This window comes from Cataglyphis hispanica, chromosome 12 (genome assembly GCF_021464435.1).
Source record: "Cataglyphis hispanica isolate Lineage 1 chromosome 12, ULB_Chis1_1.0, whole genome shotgun sequence".
NCBI lineage: Eukaryota > Metazoa > Arthropoda > Insecta > Hymenoptera > Formicidae > Cataglyphis > Cataglyphis hispanica.
The window spans coordinates 7,530,342-7,558,118 of record NC_065965.1 but is presented as its reverse complement, the minus strand read 5'-3'; the positions used below and the strand labels follow the sequence as shown (position 1 = coordinate 7,558,118).

At 32.2% G+C, this 27,777-nt stretch overlaps 3 protein-coding genes and 1 non-coding gene across 5 annotated transcripts in view; 1 reads left to right on the top strand and 3 right to left on the bottom strand.

Moving 5' to 3' along the window:
* Nucleotides 1-189: 189 nt before the first annotated feature.
* LOC126853546 (uncharacterized) lies at nucleotides 190-18,361 on the bottom strand. The gene is made up of 4 exons (XM_050599384.1): nucleotides 17,949-18,361; nucleotides 6,506-6,636; nucleotides 5,629-5,914; nucleotides 190-5,212 (listed from the first exon to the last, which is right to left on the bottom strand). Exons 1-4 carry the CDS (start codon nucleotides 18,016-18,018, stop codon nucleotides 4,998-5,000), a joined length of 702 nt encoding a protein of 233 aa, XP_050455341.1. The 5' UTR covers nucleotides 18,019-18,361; the 3' UTR covers nucleotides 190-4,997.
* A 642-nt stretch (nucleotides 18,362-19,003) lies between these two features.
* On the bottom strand, nucleotides 19,004-19,076 carry Trnaf-gaa (transfer RNA phenylalanine (anticodon GAA)). The gene has a single exon. It is a non-coding gene; the product is annotated as a tRNA-Phe (tRNA).
* A 1,587-nt stretch (nucleotides 19,077-20,663) lies between these two features.
* Nucleotides 20,664-23,458, top strand: LOC126853545 (serine-threonine kinase receptor-associated protein). Its single transcript, XM_050599383.1, has 5 exons — nucleotides 20,664-21,143; nucleotides 21,835-22,133; nucleotides 22,211-22,440; nucleotides 22,598-22,734; nucleotides 22,819-23,458. Exons 1-5 carry the CDS (start codon nucleotides 21,029-21,031, stop codon nucleotides 23,028-23,030), a joined length of 993 nt encoding a protein of 330 aa, XP_050455340.1. The 5' UTR covers nucleotides 20,664-21,028; the 3' UTR covers nucleotides 23,031-23,458.
* A 435-nt stretch (nucleotides 23,459-23,893) lies between these two features.
* The window catches only part of LOC126853542 (peroxidasin homolog), a 33,589-nt gene continuing 29,705 nt past the window's right edge, over nucleotides 23,894-27,777 (bottom strand). For both annotated transcript variants that reach the window (XM_050599380.1, XM_050599379.1), the window contains 3 exons: nucleotides 26,032-27,678; nucleotides 24,730-25,782; nucleotides 23,894-24,338 (listed from right to left, as the gene is read on the bottom strand). In XM_050599380.1, the coding sequence (XP_050455337.1) occupies nucleotides 24,072-24,338; nucleotides 24,730-25,782; nucleotides 26,032-27,678 (2,967 nt within the window). In that variant the 3' untranslated portion in view covers nucleotides 23,894-24,071. The remainder of the gene's footprint in view (nucleotides 24,339-24,729; nucleotides 25,783-26,031; nucleotides 27,679-27,777) is intronic.

Sequence of the window (27,777 nt, the reverse complement as noted above, 5' to 3'; positions counted from 1 at the left end):
ATATAATTGGAATAAAAATTGTATATTCTGTATCGATAATGTAATATACTTAATAAGTTGAAATGCATTCAAGTTAAAAATTAATTCAAATACACTTAAATTAAAAAAGATTGCACGTAAAATATCATCGCAATAAAATAAAATGTATGTCACCATATTGCAAAAGATGGCAAAATATAAACATTTACACACATTGTGAGATCTTCCTTTATTTGGAATATAACTGTGTTGTTTTGTGATGACATATAATCGCAGGAATACATTATAAACACAATAATATCGCGCTTAAGATGATTGGAAGACATATGAGATATATCCATTATTCAAATGTGGACAAAAGCAATAATGAGTGAGACATTTCCACATAGATGGTCCCGCGATAATGTGCCATTTTCATTTTACAAGAATTTTTTAAAAAAATTTACAGTAAACTTATAGCACACAAAGAGTGCACTGTACACTAAATGGTCGATTCGACAAATGTGGATTTTGTCGATATAATTGATACTGAAAGCTATTCTATAATTATTTCATAACGAATCCTTGTAAAGAGGGATATTCAAAAATATTATTCCCCCATAACTACGTTTTTCCTTCATAATAATCCAACATACATTGGCGATTACTTTCTTAAATATAGAAATTATAGGTTTCAAAATCAGACAAAATATGTATATATATATATATATATATATATATATATATATATATATATAGACAGATTGATAAATGTTAAATAAATGCGATAATTGAAGGAACAAACAGATGAAACTGATATGCATGTCTTTTATGTAACAAGTAAACGAATCAAAAACTGTTTCAAGTTCTATTTTTCTCAAGGTATTAATTTTGATTTACGAATGGAACAAATCGAAAATTTAAAAGAGAATATATTATTAAGGACATTACAATTAAAGTTCTGAATACTTCTATATCAATACTACTTTATCAATAACTTTTTAAGTTCTGTAAAAATCTATTTCTTTGCTTATTTCATTTCATCTATTCTTCATCTGTTTTACAAGATTTCTTATCGATTGATTTTTTTTATAAGATCATCAACTTAATTTCTAAATTAATTTAACAAACACAAAAGATTGTAATATCTAATTTTTATTTCTTTATTTATTTGTTCCTTCAATTGTTAACAAACACTTAATCACACACAAACATTGCCGATTTGTATCTCTGTGCGTGTTCTATCCTCTATTTGAAACGAATAATGGCATCTATAGATCGGTTAGCCCTGGCATGAAAAAGAAATTAAATTTTCCGACCTAATTAAACTTGTAAATTGTTAGACAAAGTTATTTTTGGGATATGTGTGTATGTGTATATATATATATGTATATCACATTAGATACTACCATCTATGTAACTATCCATAAATAATCGATTTTTTCATCATCATTGTGGTCATAAAAGTATACAACTATAATATATTTGTCATCACTTTTTCATATGGCTCCTTTTAGTTACAAAGAGGGACACTAAACTTATTTCTCAATTATTTCACGTTGAAGAATGATCTTCCGATATAATAAAATACTCTAGAAATATGTTTTATTTGTTTAACAAAGACATTATAAATCACCAACATGCTATACGAAAATTGTACAACAACCGGAACATCGCGCGCACGGTTATTTTGCATAATCACAAGTATATATGCAATCTTTGAAACTAGCTAGAGAGAGTTTACAAAACTGAACGCAAAAGGTGTAATTATAAAAGTAAACGTCGTGATTTGCCTATAAAATTGCAAATTCATCAGTTTTAATTTTACGTTATTATAACGTGAATTGCATAGTGTTATCTCTTAATATACTTGATTCTTTGAATGATCTATATAATATGTGTATATATAATATACATGTAATATTCTACTGTATGTATGAATATTGTACGAATTTATATATGGAATATAAATATATAATATTGTGCATATATATGTTGAGTCGAAAGATTATATTCATATACTTGAATGTTGGGAGATTAGTTATTTTTTCTTTAATGATGTGATTATTTCAGTTGATTGTATAATCTAATAGCTACGTATACTCATCATATATTCATTAAGCATTAAATAAATATTTATTTACTTTACACGTAAAAATATTTTAAGAGTTCTTTAGGCGATCTATAATTCGCAACAAAATTCAAGACAGTATTTTACTGATAATTCAATACATCACATGTTTTAATATTTTCTGATATACGCATATACATATTTTGATTTATATATGCATTTTACGTTACTCAAATGTTTCTGTAATGCATAATACATACAAATTGTAAATAGAATATTATTTTGAATTTTGTGGTAAATTATAAATCGTCGAATGAAATGCTCTTACATATATAAAGAACGAAATTTATATAAAACAAAAGATCTACTATGTATGAACGCTGAATATGCGATGAGAATACAAGCTACGGCATTTGAATGGTATACCTATAACATACTTTTCTAAATAGTCTGTATATAAGAATATCTATACTAGTTTTCCTATATTTAGATTAAAAAATTCAGAGAGAGGAAAGTTCGGATAACTTGTGTAACATAAAAAGTTAAAGAAACAAAAAATATCTGGAAAAGGATAGTTATTGAGTATCTTCATCAATTGCCACATTTGTGACAGTTGCACACAAAGTAATGAAACAGTTTGAAATTTATTTTATTATCCGAGTCCTAATGTAATGCAAGATTTGAAAGTTGCCATATTTTACGATCGGTTTTCGCACAATATACGCCTGCCAACGACCGAGAATAACAATATCCTATATGCCTAAAACTGTTAGGATTAATAAGAATATCAAGATCAATAATGCAGCACCTCTGGCATTGCTAATGTTAATCATAAGCAAACAGTTTAGAGTGGAGATGCCGGTAGGAACAATAATAATTTCCTTGGGAATAAATAGTATAAAAAAATTATCGTTTAATTTAAGTGTATATCACTCTATTCAAGTATTCACTCTATTCTCTTATATATCTCGTATATCTCTATATATCATATAAATTATTGTTACTGAGGGGTTTTCATTACTCGTTGACATCACTTTGTTTTAAATATATAATATATAATATATAATATATATATACACACAAGGTGCTCGGAATCGATCGCACCACCCGTCATGTGCAGGTAGAACAGATAAAACTGAGAAGAAAAGTCCATTTTTTTTCTATAACGCTTAATAAAAGAGTTATTATTGAGTGAAGCCTAGCCCATCATTGCCGATCTTTAGCCAGGCACACGTCGGTGAGCCACGCACCTGGTAGTGTGCGAGAGCGCTCTGCTGCTACAATGACGCACCACTACCAGGCGTGCGGCTCACTGACGTATGTCCAGTTAAAAGTCGGCGCTGATTGATCAGACTTCACTCAATAATAATTTCTTTATTAAGCGTTATAGAAAAAAAATGATATAGGACTCTTTTTCTCATTTTTATCTGCTCTATCTTCACACGACGGATGGTGCGACCGATTCCGGACATTCTGTATATATAAAATGAAATAAATTATACGATCTCGATTAGAATATTTGACTGTAAGCTGACTAGAATGTGATAAATATGACAAAAATTATTATTAAATTTTGTAAGTCGAATTATATTGAATAATCGATTAATCGTGATTAAACCCAGTAAAATTATTTTTCTCTATTGATCTATATATGATAGACCGATGTACGTATTTGCATATTGTGATTATATAATTTATAGATTTATAGGCCGATGTCTACAAAAACCTTTTTGCATCTATACAAATATAAATCTTTTAGATAAATCATTAATTGTGAAATATATCTACGATTCAAATCCAAATTAACCAAAAAAAAAAATTCATTAAAATTTACATGAAAAATGTAATGAGCTCTCTTTTAAAATTAATAAAATAAAGAAATGAATATACTAAAATTATTTAATACATATTTCCTTTTTATATGGAAAGTATTCATTACATTAGAAATTATCCATTTATCAGTAATTAACAATAAGAGAAAGATATTAATAAAGTTAAGTAAAAAGAAAATTTAGCCAAACATTTAGCTCTCTGTTCTCACTCATTGAGGGTTTTATAGATCTATCTAGACTAGACATTCTAGATGTTCTAGAACTATGCCTTCAATGCCATTTTAAATGGGTATACAACACGAAAAACTGAAAGCATATCCTCGATTGAGAGAAAACGATTCTCTCCTACAACAAAAGAAAATTATAATCATTACTTAACAAAATTTGCCAAGTGCAAACTCGTGTAAATATAAGATTCATATTCAAATAATTTGTCGTTTTTAAACATAAAATTATAATAAAATATTTGAGATCACATGCAGACTAGAGACCAAGGGTGTGGAAAGGATGAAACAAAAAATATCGCTATTAACTGCTTCCATTATTTACAAGTGCAGCTGCGTTGAATCATATAGCGCAATGTTATACTATTGCATATGTACATGAAAAGATTGTACGTAAGCAAATTGATAAAGCGTACGGACTAGATAGTTTTCTACTATCGTCATTACTCCAAGTTGTAGGACAAAATACATTGGGTTTGCTTATACAGCATCATTATTCGATGAAATTTTCCGGATAATGCGAGATGAATATTTTCAAACCTTTGAAGATTAGAAATAGGATCAATCCTATCTAATCTTCAAAGGATTATAGTAGAAATTTGAAACTCGATAGATTTTGAGATGAATCTCGTTTGTTTATCAAGACGACCAATAAACTATAATTAATCTTTTTATAAAATTATTTTATAATTTTTTACTTTTTTTCATTCGATTCATCGACTATTCGATTTTCGCCTGCCATAAAAGAATCAACATAAATTAAAATTGCTCTTTTAAAATTACTTTAAAATTATCTTTGCGTCCAATTAAATGACTTTCTATTGGTTGATCTTTCAACAACATTAATGACATTGCGATAATCAAAGGTAAACAAGTTTTTACGATTCGGCGGGTGGGTCGTTATCGAATGTTTTAGAAACTCTCATCGATGCCTCGATCCCGTGCTAAGTTGAAAACTTCAAAGTCGCTGTCGGCCGCCTCGGATATATCGGGTGCGACCAAAATCTCAGGTCGCAGTGCCACGCAATTTCTCGGTGAACATTCGACGCGCCCTTCGGAACCGCAGCTGCATTCGACGCAGTTCCCGGTCGAGTGTGGTAGAATCTCACCCTGTCGATACTCTCTCCCTATAATTCAATTGACGATGCATGAAAAAGTTGAGGAGAGGAATAAATATACAAATACATGCATACATATATATATATATATATATATATATATACATGCATATAGTACATAAAAGTAAATATTATGAGCGACAAAAGTAAATTTTATAAGTCCTTAAACATATTCTTATTAATCATTGTTACAATTTAAAATTAGAAATAAATTATAATAAAGATTTAAAATTTTGTTAAAATTAGATGTGTAAAATTAAATATGTATAAATAGTTATGAAAATTTTATATATATATAGATATATGTGTAATTTTTTTTTTTTTTTTTTGAATATCGAGTTGTACTTTTGATGAGGAATGTCTCGAAGGATATATAGATATTAATAGAGAGTTATTAAAGTATTAAGAAAAGTATTAATTAATACCCATGACAAGGCAAGTAATCGGTACAGGAGACGTAATCGACAAGGTGGCATTAGTTTGTACATGTCCTTGTTGCCTAATCGATGAATCAAAATTCCCGGAAGCTTCAAAATCGTTCACAATGTCCGTATTCATTTCTAGAGTTGAAGTATAATTGTTCTCCATCGCGGTCGATCGCAAGGAAGACAAGTCGAGCGATGAAGTGCTGGTCGGATTATAATTCTGCCACCAACAGTAAATTTCGCCGACGACGCATAGACAATGCGAATTTATGTCGTAGGATGGTATCTAAAAGAACATATTGAGCGAAGAATTAATAAAAACTGAATCTTTGATATGTGCGCGTATATGTTTCTGTATAGATATATATGGAAATGTACAAAATAACTTTATATTTTTTTCTATCTTAGATTTTTTCTTTATTACATATCATATAAGAATATATATAGATACATAGTGTAGATCTAGTTATATAAGAGAAAGCAGCGCGCTATATACATATATACTACACATTATACAATGAATATCAAACTCATTTATTCAACTCATCAATTTGGAAAATAAATTACCAAATTTATGTGAAAACAATGGCTAAAGATCTGTCACAAAGTTGCAAGCTGAAAATTTAAGATTTAGTAAGGTGTTCGAATAATGAAGACTTGGATTTGTGAAATTTTTTGATAAAGAAAAACAAATGGAAATATCATATATCGGTGTTGTTATTATTATTCTCGGTAAAGATTTTTTCTTTTTTTTTTTTTAAATGGATATTGTCTTCAGATTTCTTGTTATTTCTTCATCTGGCGTATGAAAAATCTCGAAAACGAATTTATCTCTATCACGAATCACAGAATTATGATACATCTTATCGGTCATTACCGTTTGACTGTGAGAATAGGTATTTCCGTCTACGATGCATTTTTTAAGAATAGGTTCCTGCGTTGTAACATCATCCTGGAGCGTAATAGCGACTTCACCCAACAAAGCCGGATTCGTAGCTCTCGTGGGTGCTGCAATCAAAATCAAAAGTGGGAGGTCTCATCAGTGAGTGATTGACAGATTGAATAAGAGCCTCCATCTTCTGAGAGTCTTCCGGAAAAGATGATAACTTATTACGTATATTATATTATTTTTGACGTGTAACAGTACTCACAGATTTATCCGATTATATTTTGTTAATAAATAACGTCTCACGCCTCGCGCTATGAATTTTATTCCTATGTTATTCTTCGAGAAATCTATTTTAAAGAATAAACTTTTTTTATTCTTCCTTTAGCAAATTTGTTCTCTTTCCTGTAACTTCTTCACTATCGATGGGAATAAAGTTCCGTTAATAAAGTGAAATCAAACTCTTGTTGGAAAACTGATTATGAATGCGCTTTTGTTAATCGCTTGATAAATTAAGATTAATATAAGAATGCGACGAGATGGCGACTATTTCTTGTCGAAATATTGACCTTTCAAAGGCTAACTTATCTATCGACTTAAAGAATGTGCGGGCATTAATCAGACGTGTCTTTGCGAGCATAGCAAAGTAAGGCAAGGCCAAACGTTTCGCTTCCTTGAAAGCTTTCAAGAGAATCAGAGAACCGAGAAGCGAGTAGTGGTTGCGATATCACAATAGCGTAAAATAGAACGAAGCATCACTGGGAAAATCGACCCTTTTACCGTGCCTTTCCGCTTCATAGCATCTTTACTTCATATTTATTCAAATATTAAACGAATGACTTCATACTTCAACTTCAACATCATGAAAATGCTATAGAGTAAGATTTTTATGTATAACGTTATTATCCACTTATACTTTCTCTCTCTCTCTCTCTCTCTCTCTCTCTCTCTCTCTCTCTCTCTCTCTCTCTCTTATATTAATTCTTTAATACATCAAGTCATATTCCAAGTCATGTGATGCAAAAAATTATATTAATTTATAAAATTATGTAATATTCACAAATTACAAAATTATTGAAGAATTATGAAGATTCTGTTTTCTTTATTTATTTGCGCTTTGTTTTCTAGGTTCTTATTTACCTGTTTTTTTCTTGAATTGAAATATTTAAGTATATTTGACTTATTAATTAAATACAACATGTCGTTGACTTAAATACTTAAATATTTCAACTAAAGAAATGATAACCAAACTAAACGCATTTCATGCCAAGCCAACACCTTTTTTCTTTTTAAAAGAAAAAAGATTGTGTAAACGATTAGTACAATTAAAAAGTTTGTAGACACATTAGCTGCATTACACTAGTAACATTTAATTTGCAGAATTTACAAATGAAGATGCTTGAAGGCCTACAAAACTTGGAAGCGTGCCAAAAAATATTTGAGAACATATTTCATTTCTTGTGAATAAGCAAAGTAAGTAATTATTACGGTTCTACATTTTAATTGATTTCATAATCTCAATCGAAAGATTATATACAAGAGAGATCGCCATCATAATTCGCTCTCTTTTTCTCTACCAAGCAAAATTGATGAAATTTTTATACATAATAAAATTAAACATGACGAGATTATCAAGTGGCATCATAAAACCTATTTCAACGACAAAATCTTAAAATTTTACTTGCTTCTTAATAATATTAAACATGTAAAATCTTAATAAATTTACAAAATTTTCTTTAACAGCATTTATATTTTCTTGCTTATATATTCGTTATCTACCAAGGCCATGCAAATATATAAATTACGTAGTCGTTATCACAAGGCTGAACTGCGGAGGTTGTTGAGTACAAACGGCATTATCACAGTGGATGTGTGCCAATCACAGGTATCGATCATCGGACAGATCTGTCAATCTCATGCATAACCGCTGGACCGCAGCTACTTTATTATTCTCTTTCTTTCTCTCTCTTATACGCTTGATTCCCTTATTCGTTACTTTTATGTATAAGATCCAAGTTATTGATTAAAACTTAAAAATGTCTTAAAAAAAAAGAAAAAGTTCAACATGTAAAATAAATTTATATATGGCTTTATTTAAAAAAAAAATATTGGTTATAAAAATTGTACGATACTTTTCAATTATACTTACTATTGGTTACAGTAAACCTTATATACCGATGTATTATATACGTACATATATATATATATATATATATATATATATATATATATATATATATATATACACATAGGCCGCGATGTGGTCAATATATTAAAAGACTTTGATCATTTGAGAATATTACAGATTCGCTTCTAGTTTAATTGGCCGCAATTGGTTTACCAAAACACCGTAAGCTTTGGTATATTCGCTCGCGCAATATACCAAGAAAATCACCAACAAATATTAATTATATGTGATTATTATTATTTCATTACGCTGGTAATATTGAAACATGATCGATTTCGCTATGTGTAACGATAAAAGAAAGATTAATTTTATAATAAATTTTTCGAAAAAGAAATCGAATGTTATTATTAATAACAGCTTTTTTGACAATTAAAAATCTTTTTTTATTATAACAAAAATATCAAAACAATAATAATTTCCAAAAAATATAGTTTTTTATGTAAAATAAACTTTAACTAACAAGAAGTGAGAATTCAATTACATTTTTCAACCGTAAAACTGCAATTTATTTTAATAAAAATTTAATTTAAGGTTTTTTTTTTAAATTATAAAAATAAATAACACAAAAATTAATTAAATTAAATTAAAATAAGAAATTGTATTTTCCATTTTCCCTAATGAAAAATTGATTAATTCTAAATTGACTGATACATCTGTTATTAAATCGATATTTTTTGGATCTTTTTAAAATATACTCTGTAATATGAATAGTAAAAATATTGTTATACGTGTGTTGTAACCTTGTCCCAAAATCATTTCTTTTATTAAAAAATTTAATCTTTTTAAACAATACCGAGTTTCTCTTATTTAAAAAAAAATCTAAGCTTTTTACAAAAGTTAAATTTACAAAAAGCAGCCTGCACTATTATATATATATATATATATATATATATATATATATATATATATATATATATATATATAGTGTGTGTGTGTGTGTGTGCATTCGTGACTGATTCTTTTTGCATAAAATAAATAATTAAATTAAATAATGCTAAATCGAGAAAAATTAAATAGAATATGACGGAACATGACAACAACTTTTATTACCTCGAATTAATAGCTGTTAGTATATAAATTTCAAATTATAAAATATTATAACAGATTTTATATAAAAAAAAAGAATAAAATATTTTTTAACAATGAAAATTTCTCATCTTGACAACACGGATTTACATATTTCGAGATATCGATTTGTCTCCATTATAATTTCGATTAATCACTGTCTTGGCGCGCTACAGTGACGTACGGTGCTTCATCAGCACAGAGCTGTCATGTCAACGATGCTAGATGGGTATTAATTCGATATTGAGAAATCTATATCTGATTTGTTCTTGATTTACTTCTGCAGCTTCGTAACAACATCACAATTCAAGTATGAGAAACAATATCAATATCCATCTAAATATTTTTCTCTCGTCTTGAGTTTTATTAGAATAATATAAACTTTGAGCTATATATACAAAATATTAAAATAGTTGCAAGACAAATAATTGCAATAAATAAATGATTAATAAATGATTAAATGACGTTTTTTCAGTCATACGATTATATATTTTTTAACGATTTTGTAATTGTGATTTTTAAGAAGATTTTTTCAAAGTTCTCAAATCAAAGATCATTACCGTTCGATCGTATTTACCAAATTTAACTTCTTGAGACATTGCCTCTGAATTAAATCTTTCGTCTGAACAAGAATGAGATAAAGACCGAAGGAGAGGCAGAATGACATTTTATAAAAGGAGCTGATTTTTGATATTAAATAAAGCCGAGCTGAATTCAATGATGTATAACATGTAGGTTAAAACTTTCGTTCTTTCGAGATCGAGATAACATAATTTTATGACACGCGATTTTATAATTGGAGAAAAAATCAATCTTATAACTATAATCAAAGGAGACATTGTTTATACATTGTACAAACATTCAACATTCTATGTCAAAAAAAAAAAAAAAATAAAAGTGAATTTGATATATCATATAGAGAGAGAGAGAGAGAGAGAAGCTCGTTAGTATTTAAAATATTTTAAATTAATTGACTTAATTGATCTTCAAGTAACTTTTGAAGAAAGAGTAATTTCAAATTCAAATTAATATTATTACATAAATGGTTTAAAATTAAAGTGATTCTGCTACTATGCTAATATACTACACATGTATAAAAGAGAAAAGACAATTGTACATATTAACATTTATTTACAACCAAACATACTGCAAATAAAATTTTGAAATCGCAATAATTGCCAAAATAAGTTCGATTACAACAATTTTGATAAATTTTTACGTCATACACGTACTGTGATAAACACGAAATACATCTCACAACAGTTTGTCGGTCACGTATTTACGCCAGTATATAGATGCTGTACGTTGCGGTTTGCGGTAAGTGCCCGTGGGCACTTAGGAGTCCAATTAAAAATGCTTTCGTCAGGGACCAGTAAAGACAAAAGAATCTTTTTAAATAGCTCAGAGATCTTCTATGTTCTTACTAGGGGACACGGAGCAACTCGTATTGCAACGAATCACAAGAACGATAAAGGATAAAATATCACGCGCTGCTTTGTATTCGCTTTACAGTAGCTCGGTGTCATAATTTACCCCAAAAGAATTTGCAATCCATATTCATGTATTGTTACTTCCAATCTCATGCTCCATGATCAAATAAACATATTCATTTCACGTTGTAATCTGATTTAACGTCATGTAATTATGATATCGAAAGATGACAAGAGAAAGAAAGAGAGAAAGAGAGAGCGCCATATTTTTGAAAACGTAGGCATAAACGCAAACAATAGTTATAATATGCGATAAATAAAATTCCCACAATATTACGCGACACTACTATTGTACCTATTTATGTATACTTTTTAGCATAAAATATAAAACATCTCGCAAGATATGTATAAACTTTTCAATCGCATTTCAATACTTTTATACGCAGAAAAGCAAAGAAAATCGATTTGTATTAGAAAACATAGTTTCATTAAAAAAACTAAGAACCCGGCAAAGCAATATCTTGTTTGTCTTAAGAATCTCAAATTTAAAACTTTAAAATATAAAAAAAGAAACCATTTGTCACCATCTCTAATATTTGCTAAAATTAACATTTTTTTGAGACTCGATATATAATTATTCTGTACATATACAAAGTGTAATGAAATTATTATTGCATATGCATAAATTTGCCATACATTAACCAATATTGTTAAAAGAAATTACAACAAATATTCGCTTCATTTTCCGTACATCCTCCATGTATATTCGTTCATGTATTTATAGAAGAATTTATCGACAATGAGTAGTCTGTCTGTAATTTTAATATTCCGGATAGTTAGAGATCGCCTCGCAGACGATCCCTCCGTACACAAGATGTATGTACAGAACGGAAGGTACGTCCTTTCCTAAAGGCTCGATTGGTTAATATCCTGATGTCATCCAGGACTTGATAGCTAATCACATGGTGCGGCCACGACATCCACTTGTTTTACGATGTGTCGTGCCATCCAATTTTCTTCGCGTACATACAATCGATCTCACTCGCTGACTGTACAACAGTTTATATCTCTTCGCACCTTCATCGCTTTAATGTATAGTATCCCATCTGAGTGTTCCAATACACCAACAATTAATTCTCTTAAATTAAATGCATAATTATATTAACCAATTCAAAATTTATATTTTTTAGCTCAAGAGCAAATAATGGTTCAGTAATTAACTAGCTCTAAATAAAGAATTTTTCACAAACTAATATCACAAACATTTGAAAAAAATATATAAAGATTTTATTTTTCAATTAATTTAAATCTTAATTGCAAAGATGTATGTATAAAAATTGAAAAATATATAAATAATTAAAAAAATCACAATTAATGATGAGCTTTCTCCATATTTTACTAAATTCGAACGCCTATAAAAACTCAATACCAAGTTCGTCAAACATGTTTTGACTTAAAGAATATCTATCTAATCTGGCTAATGACAGATACAATAATTTTACCGCAAGAGCGGATCTCTATCTCTATGTTAAGTTGTTTTCAGCATCACAAAATCGGACATCTGAGTTTTTTCAAGATTACTTTTAAACTAAGTGTTGTTTTTAATTATTAAAATACATGCAATAATACGTAAAGCGTAGAGATTATTATAAAAAATTTGAAAAAGCAAAAATGCTAAATGCAAAATGCAATAATAATTTTGAAATAAATCATATTTTTTATCACATAATACACGTGATGCGGACTTGTCTAGCGATTAACTTATTTTTATCCATTTAATCTTGTTTTAAATCTTCTCTCTTTCTCGCTGTCTTTCTCTTTCTCTTTATTTATACAATGTAAAATTGTTAAGGTTAATAGTAATAATTGAGCAAAAATAAGATGCTTTCTAATGTGATAGACTCGATAACATATTAAGAGATAAAAACATTCAAAGCACCTGAGATTTTTACTCTGATTTCTACCTTGAAAAATTGTAAAATCTGATATTATGAAAAAAGATTATTAATTTTAAAGATTATTAAAGTACATTCTCCTCCATTTTTATAAGACGATCTTACTCTCGTTACTTGAGATATCATCTTTTCTCAAGTGAGCTCTCTATGCAATGCTAAAATTGGATGAGGTTACACCATTTTTACCGGTTCGATCTTACCTGATCGAATAACCGTCCGATGAACTTTCACGAGTATCTAAAATAATGACCTAGTATTCAAATATTCTCATCTAATAAAATGAAATATTTTACTTTTACTTTTATAAATATTGATAAATTCTAACAAGATTAAAATATTATCCATTGATTTTCATTCGTTTAGGTTTAGGTTTATAATAAATAAAGGCCAATTTTTCGATTTCCCCCATTTCGTAAATCTATATAATATATAATTTCATCGGCGAAAGACAAAAAATAGTACGAGAGAAGAAGCAAAATTCTCACAAGTATACGATTGCGATGGTAAATAAATTTACCGCATTTATGTCTACAATACGTACAGACATAATTTTAAACGGTGAACAAGGGAGACAAGGAGCAACGGAAAAGGAGAAAAACAAACGCCCTTGTAAAACATGAGACGAGAAATTCTCATTCTCTCTCTCTCTTTTTTTTTTTTTTTTTTTTACATTACGCCAGAATCTTTTCTTTTGCCGTTTAATATCGCGCGCGCGCGCGCGTGCGTATGTGATATACCCCGTGTCTCCAAAGTACCGTTTTTCGTCTGATGACGCTCTCGAAACGCTAACAAACACGAGAGTTATCAAACTCCAGTCCTATTGAAATAGTTTGCGATTACGAGCTTCGTTCGTTAAAAGGCGAGTCGAAACTACTCTGTGCTGGAAATGATTGATCGACAATTTAATGTTCATGATGTGAAAGTCGTTCGTGTCGCTCGCAGATAAAATTGCATTCACATGCATTAAACATTATTAGTGACTGTATATAAAAAAAAACCTACACGTACATACATGCACATATGCATGTAAGTACCACATTTTTAACCCCTATCCCTGTAGCATTTATATTTTCTTATATCAATATTCAAATTTCAAAAGTCAAAGTTTATGTTTTAATTGAAGAATATATTTTATGAATTGAATATAATATTGATATAATATTACAACTGGGAAGATTAGCATACTTGTTTGTAGTTTTAAAAATTGATTTCGACAACTTTGCAGTTTTGACAAACTTTTAAACGAATTTAATTTTTCTCTCGACATTTTTCTTATAAAAATATTAATTAATCGAATTATTGTCATTAATGTTGTTAGTTAATCAATAAATAAAAAAAAACTATCATAGCAATACTATTACTATTATAATATTTTGTATACGAATGACAAATTTTGTATGTATGTACATATAATATATTTCATAGAAGCGGCTATTAAAATGAAGTCAATTTTGTTTGCATCTAGCTTAGTAAAAAAGATGTAATATTGTATAAATTGCTCTTTGTTTAATCATCGGCCGAGAAATATTATATAATAGCGACACGTGTCTTCAATAGCCTGCCTGTGTACGCATGCACTGGCGGCAAAGAAATGTTAACGCTGTGCTCAAACTGTGTTGCATTAAAATATATTACAACCATAAAATTTTCACGGCTAACCACGCGTGCAATATTTCGAAAATTTGTTTGCAACAGTCTTTGAAATTTATACATTTATCAGCGCTTGTAAACTCTTAAAGCCAATTTTTTGCATTTATGTTGCGCGATGTAAGAAATGTAAAAAATAAATAGGAAATAAAACAAATATCCTTAGTTGCTTTAATGATTTCGTCACGCCATGCAAAGTCTTCCGTGCGGAAAAAGCGATTAAGCAAATCTGCTCACTGACCTAATGAAATTTCGCGTGACGCATGTCACTCAGCAAATGTCCGCTATTGAATCACAGCACGATTTATTCGCACCGAAAGCCATGCACACTTGCGTGCGTTTCTATGAAACTGTACTAATATCGACATTTTAGTTCTCAGAATTTCAATATTTATAAAACTCTGACTTAAATCCAGCCCCCTTCACATTGAAAATGTGTAATATATGAAATAAAAAAAAGACACAAATTATCTGTGTGTGTGAAAGTTATTAAGTAAAAAATTATTATTTATATTAATATTATTAATATTTATTAACGTGAAAAGTAAAAATATATTTGAAATCAGTTCATTTCTTTCTCTTTCCATAATTATTATGTGCATGATCATTCAATTCTGATGGACGATTCAAAAACTTTAAAATTTTTTCGATACGAAACACTTTCCACAATTACATGCTTGCTCTGAAAAGCTATTGTTTCGCCTTTATGTAGCAACGATGCAACGGATGCATCGTGTACATTAGAGAGAGAGAGAGCTTTCTCGCCAAAAGTAAAAGGAACGACAAAGTAACACTTGAACGAAAAAGCCGATACTATCTTCAGAAATGAGAATTTCCCCGAGCGCTACTAAAGATGTAGGCGGATTACCTTTGAATCTGGGTTTTTGCACTGATTACTCCATTTTCGTATCGCGTGGGTGTGTTACATCGATCAACAACCGAGGTTAAAGAACTAAAAGAATGGCAAACTTAGCCCATCCAGAGTTTAGCTATAATCATTTTTTTTTTGTTTTTTTTTCTTCTGTATCCTTTCTTTCTTTGATCCTGGAATACTATACCGAATATGAAATAATATCAAGTCTCTAAAAAATATTTCATACTTTTATTATAAATTTTTTTAAAATCTATTCTCTCTCTCTTTCTCTTTCTCTCTTATATACAATAAATTAAAAAGGATTTAAGAAAAATACTTTTTTTAAATTGTCCAATAAAATACAAACATGAGGAACGTTTTTTTAAGTTGTAATATGTGATAAGTAAAACGTATAAGATATCAATGATGTCTATAAATCATGTCTATAAAAGTATAATGTATATAAAGTATATATATGTATATAAAAGTAATTTTATGACACATTATTGATACGATAATAATAAGTGTGTTGAAGCAACACCTTTTAATTGAGAACCATATTATCTCGCGATTAATTTTATTCGATAACAAAAAAAGAAGGAAAGAAACGCAGATAAAACAACGCAATTGATAAATTAATGACGCTTTAACAGACACCTTGCTAACGAGGAGCTATTCGAGTTCGCAATTTCAAAAGAATTCACAAATGATCATCCTGTTATCAAGAGGATCAATTTGTTAAAAAATCGAAAAAGGGACACGAGAAAGCGGGAGAGTTTTTGTTGTTTAAATTTTTCCGTTCGTTAAATAATTTTCTCGATATCATATATTAATTGATACACGTGAAAATCGTAAGTGCATATATACATATAAATACATAAATGTAAGGTGAATTATTATTATCATCATCATTATTATTATGTAAATGAAGCACGATGCCAATTATAAGGTTCTTTTCCAGATGTTATCGTATCGCGCGTTAGGGCATAGGTAGCACAACAAATTAAAAAAAAAATGTAAAGATGACAAAAATTTATCATGTTTTAGAAATCTATTTTTCCGTACAAAGAAATAATTTACTTAAATATCTGTTATTTATCAATAAATATCAATTACTTTACACATGACATTATCCAAATTTTTCAATGTATAAGATATAAATTTTAATAAAACTGCTCTTGAACTAAGTAATTTTTTTATAACAAATAATAAAAATATAATAGAAATGATAAATACTAAACTTTATCTGGATAATGCAAAGGTAGATAAATATATTCTATTTTATGATTTTATGATTATTAGGTAAATATACGCTATTTTATGATTCATCGTTACATATGCATATATGCATGTGTGTGTGTGTGTGTGTGCGTGTAAAAAATATATTATACATTTTAGATATAAAAACTTTCCGTATAATATCGCGCACAAACAAAAATCGGGCAAGAATGGAGCAAATGAAATCATAGAGATCTCTGATCGAGAATACGTGCTCAGATACGAATGCATCCCGATTATTGTGAATTCATAAGCGGATTTACGTATCGCGATTACTGAAAATGCATTTGTAAATGCACCACGGCGATAGTAAGCGCCTTATCTACAACGCGCAGCAATGTCGTATAATCCGCACCGAATTTCGTCGATTGTTCCGTAAGATGATGAAGTAATATATTAACACATCTTATATTATAATTATCGATACTTTTACTCCAAATTTTCCATACTTTAAAGTTGAAACATTAATAAAAATATCACTGTAATTTTATGCCCATATCAAATCATCGATATAAGTTTCTTTTCTTTAAATGAATATTAATCTTGTACATAAATAATATTGTAATATATGTATGCACGCGAATAAAATATGTACGTAATAAATAATAAAATTATATTACACATGGTATTAAATTATATGTATCCTTTAATTTAATAAGTTATTAATAATATGTATATGTGTGTATTTAAATGTAAAATTTTCTAAGAAGGAAAAAATTTCTTAGATAAAGAGAGATATTCTTAAGAGAATATAATTTCTTCTTTAAAGTTAAAATATATTATATATATATATATATATATATATATATATATATATATATGCATAGTAATTTAAATACATCCTAATATAAAATATATAATAAGAGAGAAAAAGAGTATTTAGACATTTTCCCATTCGACAATTAGAAAACGGGAGACGGGAGGACTGAGACAAGGAAGACTTAAAACGACAAGTGCGCGCTTCATAACATTTATAAAATCATACAGATAAGTAATATAAATTTGTACAATTACTCACCGGCTGTCGAACGAGCGATGTGACATCGCAGTAGGTAGGCGACGACGAGTAACATTCGCGGAAGTCTCATCTTTCCGATGCTTGAGATTCGATTACTCGGATATACCGGTTAATCAGGCTAGAAAACACGTGAATGTTGCGGCGGTTTACCGCGACCACCGCGACCACTGCGACAACCGTGACCACCGCGAAAAGAGGACTACCAGACGCACGTTCTTCGTCTTACGCCTTTTTTCGGTGGCAGCCTTTGAAACGTATAAACTTTTCGACGGTTTGCGAAAATGTCACACGTCGTTACGAAAGATAGCTCACCCGAATTTTAGTCTATAGATACGCGCGGCCGCCAGAGCAGCCACTGAACAACATCCGACATCTTCACGCTACGCACGTCAGAGCCCGACTGAAAGTTACCAACTGACAACTGACCAATCGCCGCGAGGCATCGGCGTCACAGCTCACGTTCATGGCTCACAGCGAGCTTCGCACGGGCATCGCGCTTGCGCCAATCTCATGCGCATCTGCGCATGACACGAAGGCTATTGCCTGTCTGCATGCCTGCTCGCGCTGCTACCTGCTACCTGCTATCTGCTGCCTGATGCCTGCCTGCCATTGCCAATATTGCCATCATGCCATCATGCCATCGTGTTTCCATCTCATCTCCGCTTTCATTAAACCACCTGTGTGCGAAACAGCAGATTCTCAATCCGCGTAAGCGCGCGTATTTGCGATAAGCTTTCGAAATTGAAAGGAAAAGAGTTGAGAGATTTAAAACAAGTCTCTTATGTTAGTGCCAGACTATAAGTTGAGAAATTGATCTTTCTCTTTCTCTCATTTTTATTAATAATTGTAAACTTTAAAGATGTGTTTTGGTTTTGGCAAAAAAAAGAGAAATATGCGTATAACGTACAGAACCGAGAATATACTATTGTGTGTGTATAAAATAAATCTCTTAACAAAATTTACTTATGAAAAATATATATATTATTGTTTCACAAACACTTTGTATATGCTAAAGCAATATAATTCTATCTTTATGTACAAAAAAAGGATGGCACTGCCGAAACCCGGGATTGAACCGGGGACATTTAGATCTTCAGTCTAACGCTCTCCCAACTGAGCTATTTCGGCTTATGCTGGGTATAATAATTAAGTTTTTGAAATCTTGTTTTGTACTTAAATAAATAAATATATATATATTTGCGTGTGTATATATATATATATATATATATATATAAACACAAAATGTGTGTATACAAACACAAGCTGTGTATATAAATACAAGATATTGATATTATCAATAAATTATATTATATAATTATAAAATTATATTTAACATGAAGAGAGAGCATACACAAGAGTGTATTAGTTGCATAATTTTTTTTTATAAAAAATTCAACTTTTGATTTCTTTTCCAATGTTTTTCAAAAAGTGCTAACTGAAAAACTAACTATTTATATCTATTATTATGTATTGATATCATCAATAAAATAAGAGAAATATATTTTGCGTAAAAAGAAAAATTATCATATATATGTATATAATTATGATAGGATATCTCGATGAAATATAACTTTATTGATTTTCTGGGACGAATTTATGCATTTGTTAGCATTGCATTCGAAATTCTTTTTATATTTCTTCCATATTCTTCGTACATGGATTGATTACTGATTAATAGTGGAGGCACGTTGTAAAAAACGTATTCTACAAAATGTGCTTGAGGTCACTTATGTAAAAACGGAGGGAGAACTATTTAATTCATGGTCACGATTGAAGGAGAGATCGTTTAATGTAAAAAATAAATTAAAAAAGCAGAGCGAAGAGAAATTAAAAGAGGAAATATAAAACAATATAACATAGTGAAAACTAAAAAAATTAAATCTCAGATCTATTCCTCTTTCTCTCTCTCTCTTTTGCTCTCCCTTTTAATTTTCTTTACTTTACCTCTTTTTTCTTGTTGTTTTTCAATGTTATTGATTGTTTAAAATGTGCAAAACATTCAAATTTTGTATTATATAATAAAATTGTCACGTGGCGTACAACATGTTAATTATACGCGTAACGCACATGTCATTTTAATATACCCGTTCATTTGTTTTGATTATGTTGGCAATTTAAACGGCATTCAACATGTTCTTTTTTTTTCTTGCGATGTGTGCTTCACAATAATTCTTTGATTAAATTGCAAGAGCAATTCTTCCGTCTAAAAAAAAAAAACGAAATGAGATAAATAAAAATTGTTTCTTCATTGCTTTTACTTTAATTGTTGTTACAAATATCATATCTAATATATATACATTTGTATTCCATTTTCTGATTTTAATTGAATCCTCTCTGCGTATCGCGAATAAGTAAAAATATCTTATATTTTGTATATAAAATCTCTCTTTTTCTCTCTCTCTCTCCCTCCTCTTCCTTATCTATACATATATATACACATACACACTTTTTATAATATATCCTTTAAAAATTGTATCAAAACATCGTCAATTTTGAACTTGCAACATGCATAAAAGTTGCAATATATTTACACAATAAAATTGAAATAAACACATCTCATACATCAACCCTTATTTTCCGAATAGATAATGATCACGGTACCTTGAGGAAAAGAAAAAATAAAACATTGAGACAAAGAGACGGACGCAGACAGAAGAAAAAAGAAAAGGAAGACGAGGACAGCGACAACACGAGGCCGCGCACGTGCGACGCTCTTCCTGTCTCGAGTCTCGAGCCTCGAGGCCCTCGAGCTCGAGACTCGAGCATTCTGAGTTTGATTGCCGGTACGTGGTGATCGGTACTAGTGATTCGGTACAACCAGATGCAACGCGTCACTGTCAGTCGAGCTTCATCCGCTTACTGCGACGGTTGACAAGCGGTAGTTTAGTGTATACGAAGAAATTAAAAGTCTCGGTGATCGCTCGAGACATTACAGCACGTATCGCCGCCGTGTCCGTCCGTCTGCTTGTTCGCTCGCTCGCTCGCTCGCTTATCGGCCTCGTCAATCGTACAAACGTCGTAAATATCGTCGTAGACAAACGCGTCGACGACGGTGAGAGGAAAGAAGAAGTGATAATACGATGGCCAATTTACGACAAACACCGCTAACATGTAGCGGACACACGAGGCCCGTGGTTCATCTCGCCTTCTCTGATGTCACCGAGTCCGGATATTATCTTATTTCGGCATGCAAAGGTAATGTAGAATCCGAATCGTCATTCGAATAAGATCCGTCGCACAATGTCGTGATTTTTTCATTCCTTTCAATCGTTTCGTTCTCGTATATTCGATTCTCGATCGCCTTGGCCCAATTCTTTCTGACCGCCCAAGGCCCAAGGCTCCGCAACTTCGAGGTTAGATATCGCGTGCTCTCTTATTCCTATCTATCTACCTACTTACCTCCCTACCTTTTCGTGCACTAGCAATTCGAAGGGAATTCGATATATATTTCAAGATCAAATAGCGAGATTATTTGCTGTGTTAATACTGTAAACATAATCGATTATGCCTTCAGCGACGTATTCGATGATGACCGTACACCTTAATTAATTGTAATATTGACCAAAAGATTTCCCTACTATAAGTAACTTGTATTATAGCATTACTTGTTACACAAAATGATAATTATATTTTACAAAATATAAAATGAAAGAAAATTATTATTCTTTTTAAAACATTTTCTATAAAGTAGGATATACCTATTCGCAATATGATGTAAATATCATTTAAACATATATTTGCGAAATTTGTTTTTATTAGATATTAAATCTTATATGTTATATACATGTAATAGATAATATAGATAATATATATATATATATATATATATATATATATATATATATATATATTTTATGGAATATTTTTGAACAATAATTTCTTTCAGATGGCAGTCCTATGTTGCGACAAGGTGATACTGGGGATTGGATCGGTACATTTGTAGGACATAAAGGGGCAGTGTGGGGTGTAGCGCTAAATCCACAGGCTACTCGAGCTGCAACTGGTGCAGCTGATTTCAATGCTAAAGTTTGGGATGCAATTAAGGGAGAAGAAATCCATTCTTTTCAACACAAACATATTGTTAAATCGGTCAACTTTAGTACAGACTCCAATCATTTATGTACTGGCTCTTATGAAAAGCTCATACGCATTTATGATCTTAATAAACCAGAAGCAACTCCACAAGTAAATAATGTTACAATGAACTAGTAACAGTGTTAAAATTACTAATACTTGAAATATAATTTTTTTTTTCTTTATAGATATTTTCAGGTCATACAAGTGGTATTAGGCATGTCACTTTCTTCGATAATAACTCTGCCTTAATTACTTGTGCAGATGATAAGACATTAAGAGTATGGGACAGAAATAGTGGGCAAGAAATTAAGAGATTAGATTTTCCTGCAATTCCAAGTTCTATGGAGGTATCTAAGGATGGTAGCATCATTACTACAACTCACTCTAATATTGTTACCTTTTGGAATAGTAAAGAGTATGTATATTTTTTTTCTTTATTGTACAAACAACGATATTAAATTGTTCATTTTCTATTGTCATCATCTATTGATAGTGTCACAATAATGAAAATCATCAATGATACATTGTTTCATATAAAAACAATTTTTTTGATATTTAAATTTCTTTATCAGATTAACTAAGATAAAGGAATTTACGGTTCCGACTCAAGTTAATAGTGCCAGCTTACATCCGGATTGTAATATGTTTGTTTGTGGTGGGGAAGACTTTAAAATGTACAAGTTTGACTATAATACAGGTGCAGAACTAGGTGAGATTGTCACGTTTTTAAATTTCGCAATTCTCATTAATATAATGATAAATTTAATTGTATATAATAAAATTTGTCTCTTAGAGTCATTTAAGGGACACTTTGGACCTGTACATTGTGTACGCTTTTCACCGGATGGTGAATTGTATGCCAGTGGATCTGAGGACGGTACCTTGAGATTATGGCAGACGATAGTTGGCAAAACCTATGGACTTTGGCGTTGCGTAGAGCAAACGCCTGCGATACAAGAAAACACCGTCATGGTCAATAATAAACAAGAAGTTCCTGCCAATTAAACTGAAACCTTAAAGAAACAAGAAAATCTCCAGACATTTTTCAAAAGTCCATAAAGAGACCAATTGGACCAAAACTTGACAGAGTGGATGGATTTCCTGCAAATGAAACTGTCAAATATATTTTTTTTTTGTTTATGGGTCATTGGTGTGCCCCACGAATTCCCTGTACATAACGCATTTTTTTAGAAAGTCGTCAGCCTTCACTGAATTTGCGTTTTATTTCAGACTAAAAGTAAGTCTAAAAAAAGTAAACTTTAAGATCCGTGAAGGCACATGCGTGCACGATATTTATATCACGTTATTTATATTACAAGGAAAATGACGAAAAAAAAGAAATAATAACATTTATTAACATTATACATTTCACATTATTATAATACAAAATTAGAGATGTAACGAGAGAAAGAAAAACAAGCTCAAAACGAACATTTTCAGTTTTTTATTTTCATACCGATTCCACCAATATCAAAATTTGTAAATCGACTCCGACATGACTGCACATCCATCTGATACGTATATCTTATACGTACCTTTTCGATTCTACTTTTCGCGATAATTACCACATTGTATAACATGATAATTTATTGCGAATCGTCCTTGTTTATTGTTCTTTTATACGCTCAATTAACATATTATTTTTCGCTTAAAAAGATTAATATCTCATGCGTTTGCATGTTTTCCCGCTCTCTTTTATTTTTCAACGATGCGATCTCGTTTTTTCTCCACTTTCTAAACTAAATACTTACGCCTTATCATCTATATTTACACTCCAACAGGTACTCTTCCTTCCGATAAATTTCTCACATTACGTTCAAAATATGCTCACCTGCTCATCACTTTCTCTCTCTCTCTCTCTCTTTCCCTTGTATTTAAGTTTTTTTTAATTTTTTGTAATATTGAGCTTGAGCACGACCGACTGGTTATATTTTGGGATCGCATTGTCATAATACAGTCTCTTAGAGGAAAGAGGCAGTGTGTTTCTTGCATACAATACAATCAGTAAACGTGTTACGAGTTTTAAGTCTTCCCATCTCTTTTGACTCAACCTATAAACTGCGAAAGATCGGGCAGTTTAAAACCGTTGAATGTAGCCGGCGTTGGCGAACTTCTCAAATTGTTCGTATGCGGCGAAAAACCGGGAAAACCAGAGCTACTGGGCGTGGTAAATTGTAACCTCGCGGTAGTGTCTGTAGCTGCTAGGACGAAACCGCATTGAGCGGTACATACATCATCGCGCAAAATCGCTTCTCGGGAAGCTTCTCGTAAAAGTTGGTTGCAATCTGTGACCCTCAGCGAGGCACATTGCGTCTGAAAGATGAGAAAAAAATCTTTTTTAGATTCTACAATATCTCGTTAACGATTAGGATGATGACTCAAATGATAGCAAAGTTTTGAAAGTAGACAAAATTGAAATAAATCCTCAGATATCTCCTTAAATAAATAGATTTAGCGAGCAACCACATATATGTATTATTAACATGAATCTTTTGGTACCGACATGCGATTTTGACTCTTACTCGTTCTCCTCCTACCATCAATCATTATCTGACATCCTGCGTTTGCAAGAAAGAAACTGTCATTTAAATTATCATGTTTTATTATGAATATAAACGGCTATTTTCTTGCTTGTCGATTATTGAAATTTGAAATAAACAAAATTGTATACATATATTTCTTTTTATCCGGGCAATATACTTACGCCTTCGGCAGTGCAAACGCAACTGGTGCAAGGTGTGGGAAAGCCGGATTCACCAACAGCGACGTTTCTCCCACCAATCTGACAGCCATGTCTGGTCTCTCGCCAAGCGGAAAAGTCCATATGGGGCATGGAGCTACAGGGTACACGCGGGTTCAAAAAATTACTGGGTAGGTCGAACGCCGCCCTTTGCATATCCATTTGATGGTCCATGTTCTCGCACATCACCTTGGACAGGGTGGTTTTGCGGATTTCTGCCAATTGATGCTCAGTAAATCGGATATTCGGATCATCGGTTTCATACCAAAAACGATCGCATTTCCTCGATTGCCTGAACTGAATGGCGATAATGCATGCGAAGGTGGGCCCGACTAGACCGCCTTGAAGTGGTCGCTCACTCATACCACCTGGAAACAGATCGATGTCATCTACGGAGGCATATATGCGCTTCATGCGAGCTATCACTTCCGGCGCCATTTCCCTAGACAAATCTTCAAATGTAGTTGCCTTCTTCAGATTACAGAGCGCTCTATAGTGATTATACGATGGTAATCCATGATCGCGGGCGCGATGAATATTCAGGGCTATCAGATCCACGCCGGAATGCGGTATACCATGTTGCTCAAACAGATGATTGGTCACCTCGCCGGTGATGAATTGATCTAATGTTTCCATCGGCGTGGCCATTAAGCCGCATATCATCTCGTCTATCATGTTCTCCTGGTAAAGCATATCTGGATTGAAAAATCCATCGCGCAATAAAATGGGCGGATCGATGTTCTGATAGTTGCGGTCCATACGCGGCAAGTGCGGCCGTAATAACGAATGGCCGATTCGGAAGGCCGCGGTAGCGAATTCATTGAGCACACTGGGATTGCAAGTAGGTGAGTACTCTTTATAGTAACCTTGAGGCAACAACTTGAGACCATACAGGCTAACGGCATTCCAGCCGAGGATCCTCGGAAGAAACTCGTTGTATGTGATATGCTGCAGCATACCGCTAATGATGCGTCGCGTCTCCTGGAACAACTTTTCTCCGTCCCAGTGAAGATTCACCTGTGTTTAATAAATAATATATAATATTAGTTCAGAAAAAAGATGGACGATATATATAAATTTTTTTATATAATTTATTATATATATTTTATATTATCTTTTGCATATAGTCCTAGATTGGAAATATATTCGCATATTATCTGCCCTATACATGTAAAAAGTGTATAAAAATACATGTATATACGAGTATTGAGTTTTCTTATTTCAGTCAAGTTAAACATTAGTAAAAGAAAAAAAGAGGAAATTTACCTGCCGCAGGCCCTCCATCACGCGATTGTGTTCACGCACCCACATAGTGTGCATGACAGCCAATGCCGGCTGCTCCGAAGCGCGGCCGTCACCGCCGATGAAGCAAAATCCCGATCGGGCTTTACATTCCGGATGCGTCGCTGATTGTGGCAGCAAATCCCTACCGCGTCTCGAATTCACTGTAATGTTCATACGGCCATTGAAACCGCGTAGGATATTACAGATACAAGAATTCTCGCCGTAAACCACCGATGCGTCTAGGAAACCGGTATTCTGATTCACTTGCTCGCGCGGTCCCAGGTGCTGCTGGCCCGGCAGCGATCTCATTGATGGGAAACACATGCGTGCGCCAGATGAAACATTCACGGTAGGATAAAAGTGATCGCCCGGCGGCACTGGAAACGGACTGCATTCGGGATGAACGGTACGTGGCGAATCACATGATCGACAGCTGGGAATCGATTCCTGAAAGCCCTTATGTATGGGTGTCATCGTTAAATCATGATCCAAAAACTGCGCAAACTGCATCACCATCAACGTGTAGCGATTGTGCAAATTCGAGATGTCGGGATGAATTACGGTGGAGATTACTCGAGGATTCGGTAGCGGTGCACCGGTAACGGAAGTGCTCCTTGGTTTGGAAACTCCATCCTCGTAAGCAGGTGGCAATAGACGAGCAAAAGTCGTCAACGATTTACCGAGACTAGGATTACGCAGATTGTTGCAATGACCCGATAAAGTTCGGTAGGGCGTAGTAGGATCGCATGGAGCGTCATCTACGGGACATTGTACTTCCTCATGATTGGTAGGTTTGTGATGGTGATTCAGAAAGCCGGAAATGTCGACATTTTGCAACAAATCGGAGAATTCGTTTGCATTGGGAAATCCCAGGACATTCTCCGTATTGTCAAAGACTTGGCGCTTCTTGCGTCGAAGATCATGCACGCTGTTTAGAATTTCGTTCGTGGCCAATTCGTATATGATGGACGAATTGGCGAGTAGCAAAGCATCTTTGTTAGCCTTGGAAAAGCTGGCCGCGGTACCGGCAGCCGATTTGGGATCAACGACTTTCTGCTCCAGCCAAGCATTGTACTCTAGCTGCTTACGCTCAATCAACTTTTCCTCCGCTCTCTTCACCGCGGCAGCGAGCAATTGTGGATTAATCTCCGGCACGGATCGCATCGGCTCATATGTGCTCGTGCTTACCGAATTGTGCTGCATCACTGGAAGTGGCAATGGCTCCTCCATCCACGCCGCAACACTCAACGATTCGTACTGCTCGCAATTGATTTTGCTATTCAAGTATGGATCCTGCCGGATAAACACTCTTGGCTGTATCCTGCGAATATCCGTATTCGCGCATAGAATGCCAGCAAGAGACATCTTCCTAATCTCGGTCAGTTGCATCGCTGTCAATCCTGACGGTGGAATATCATTCTCATACCAGAAGCGATCGGAATTTCTTATCGTCACGAATTGCTTCTTAAGAAGACATTCAAACGTTGGACCGACCGCGGCACCAGCGACTGGAGTTTCCAGGATTCCACCCACGATAAGATCAACGTCTTCTAGATTCATGTAGATCCGGCTCAACAATTGCGCTTGCTCGAATCGCATTACTCGGGCGAGATTCGTAAAATTTTTAATCTATTAGAAACAAATTTTCAAATGATTACTTCAATTTTTGTAAAGAACATTTTGCTCAAAATTAATTTTTTTTCAAATTATTTTCTGCCATATTTTATA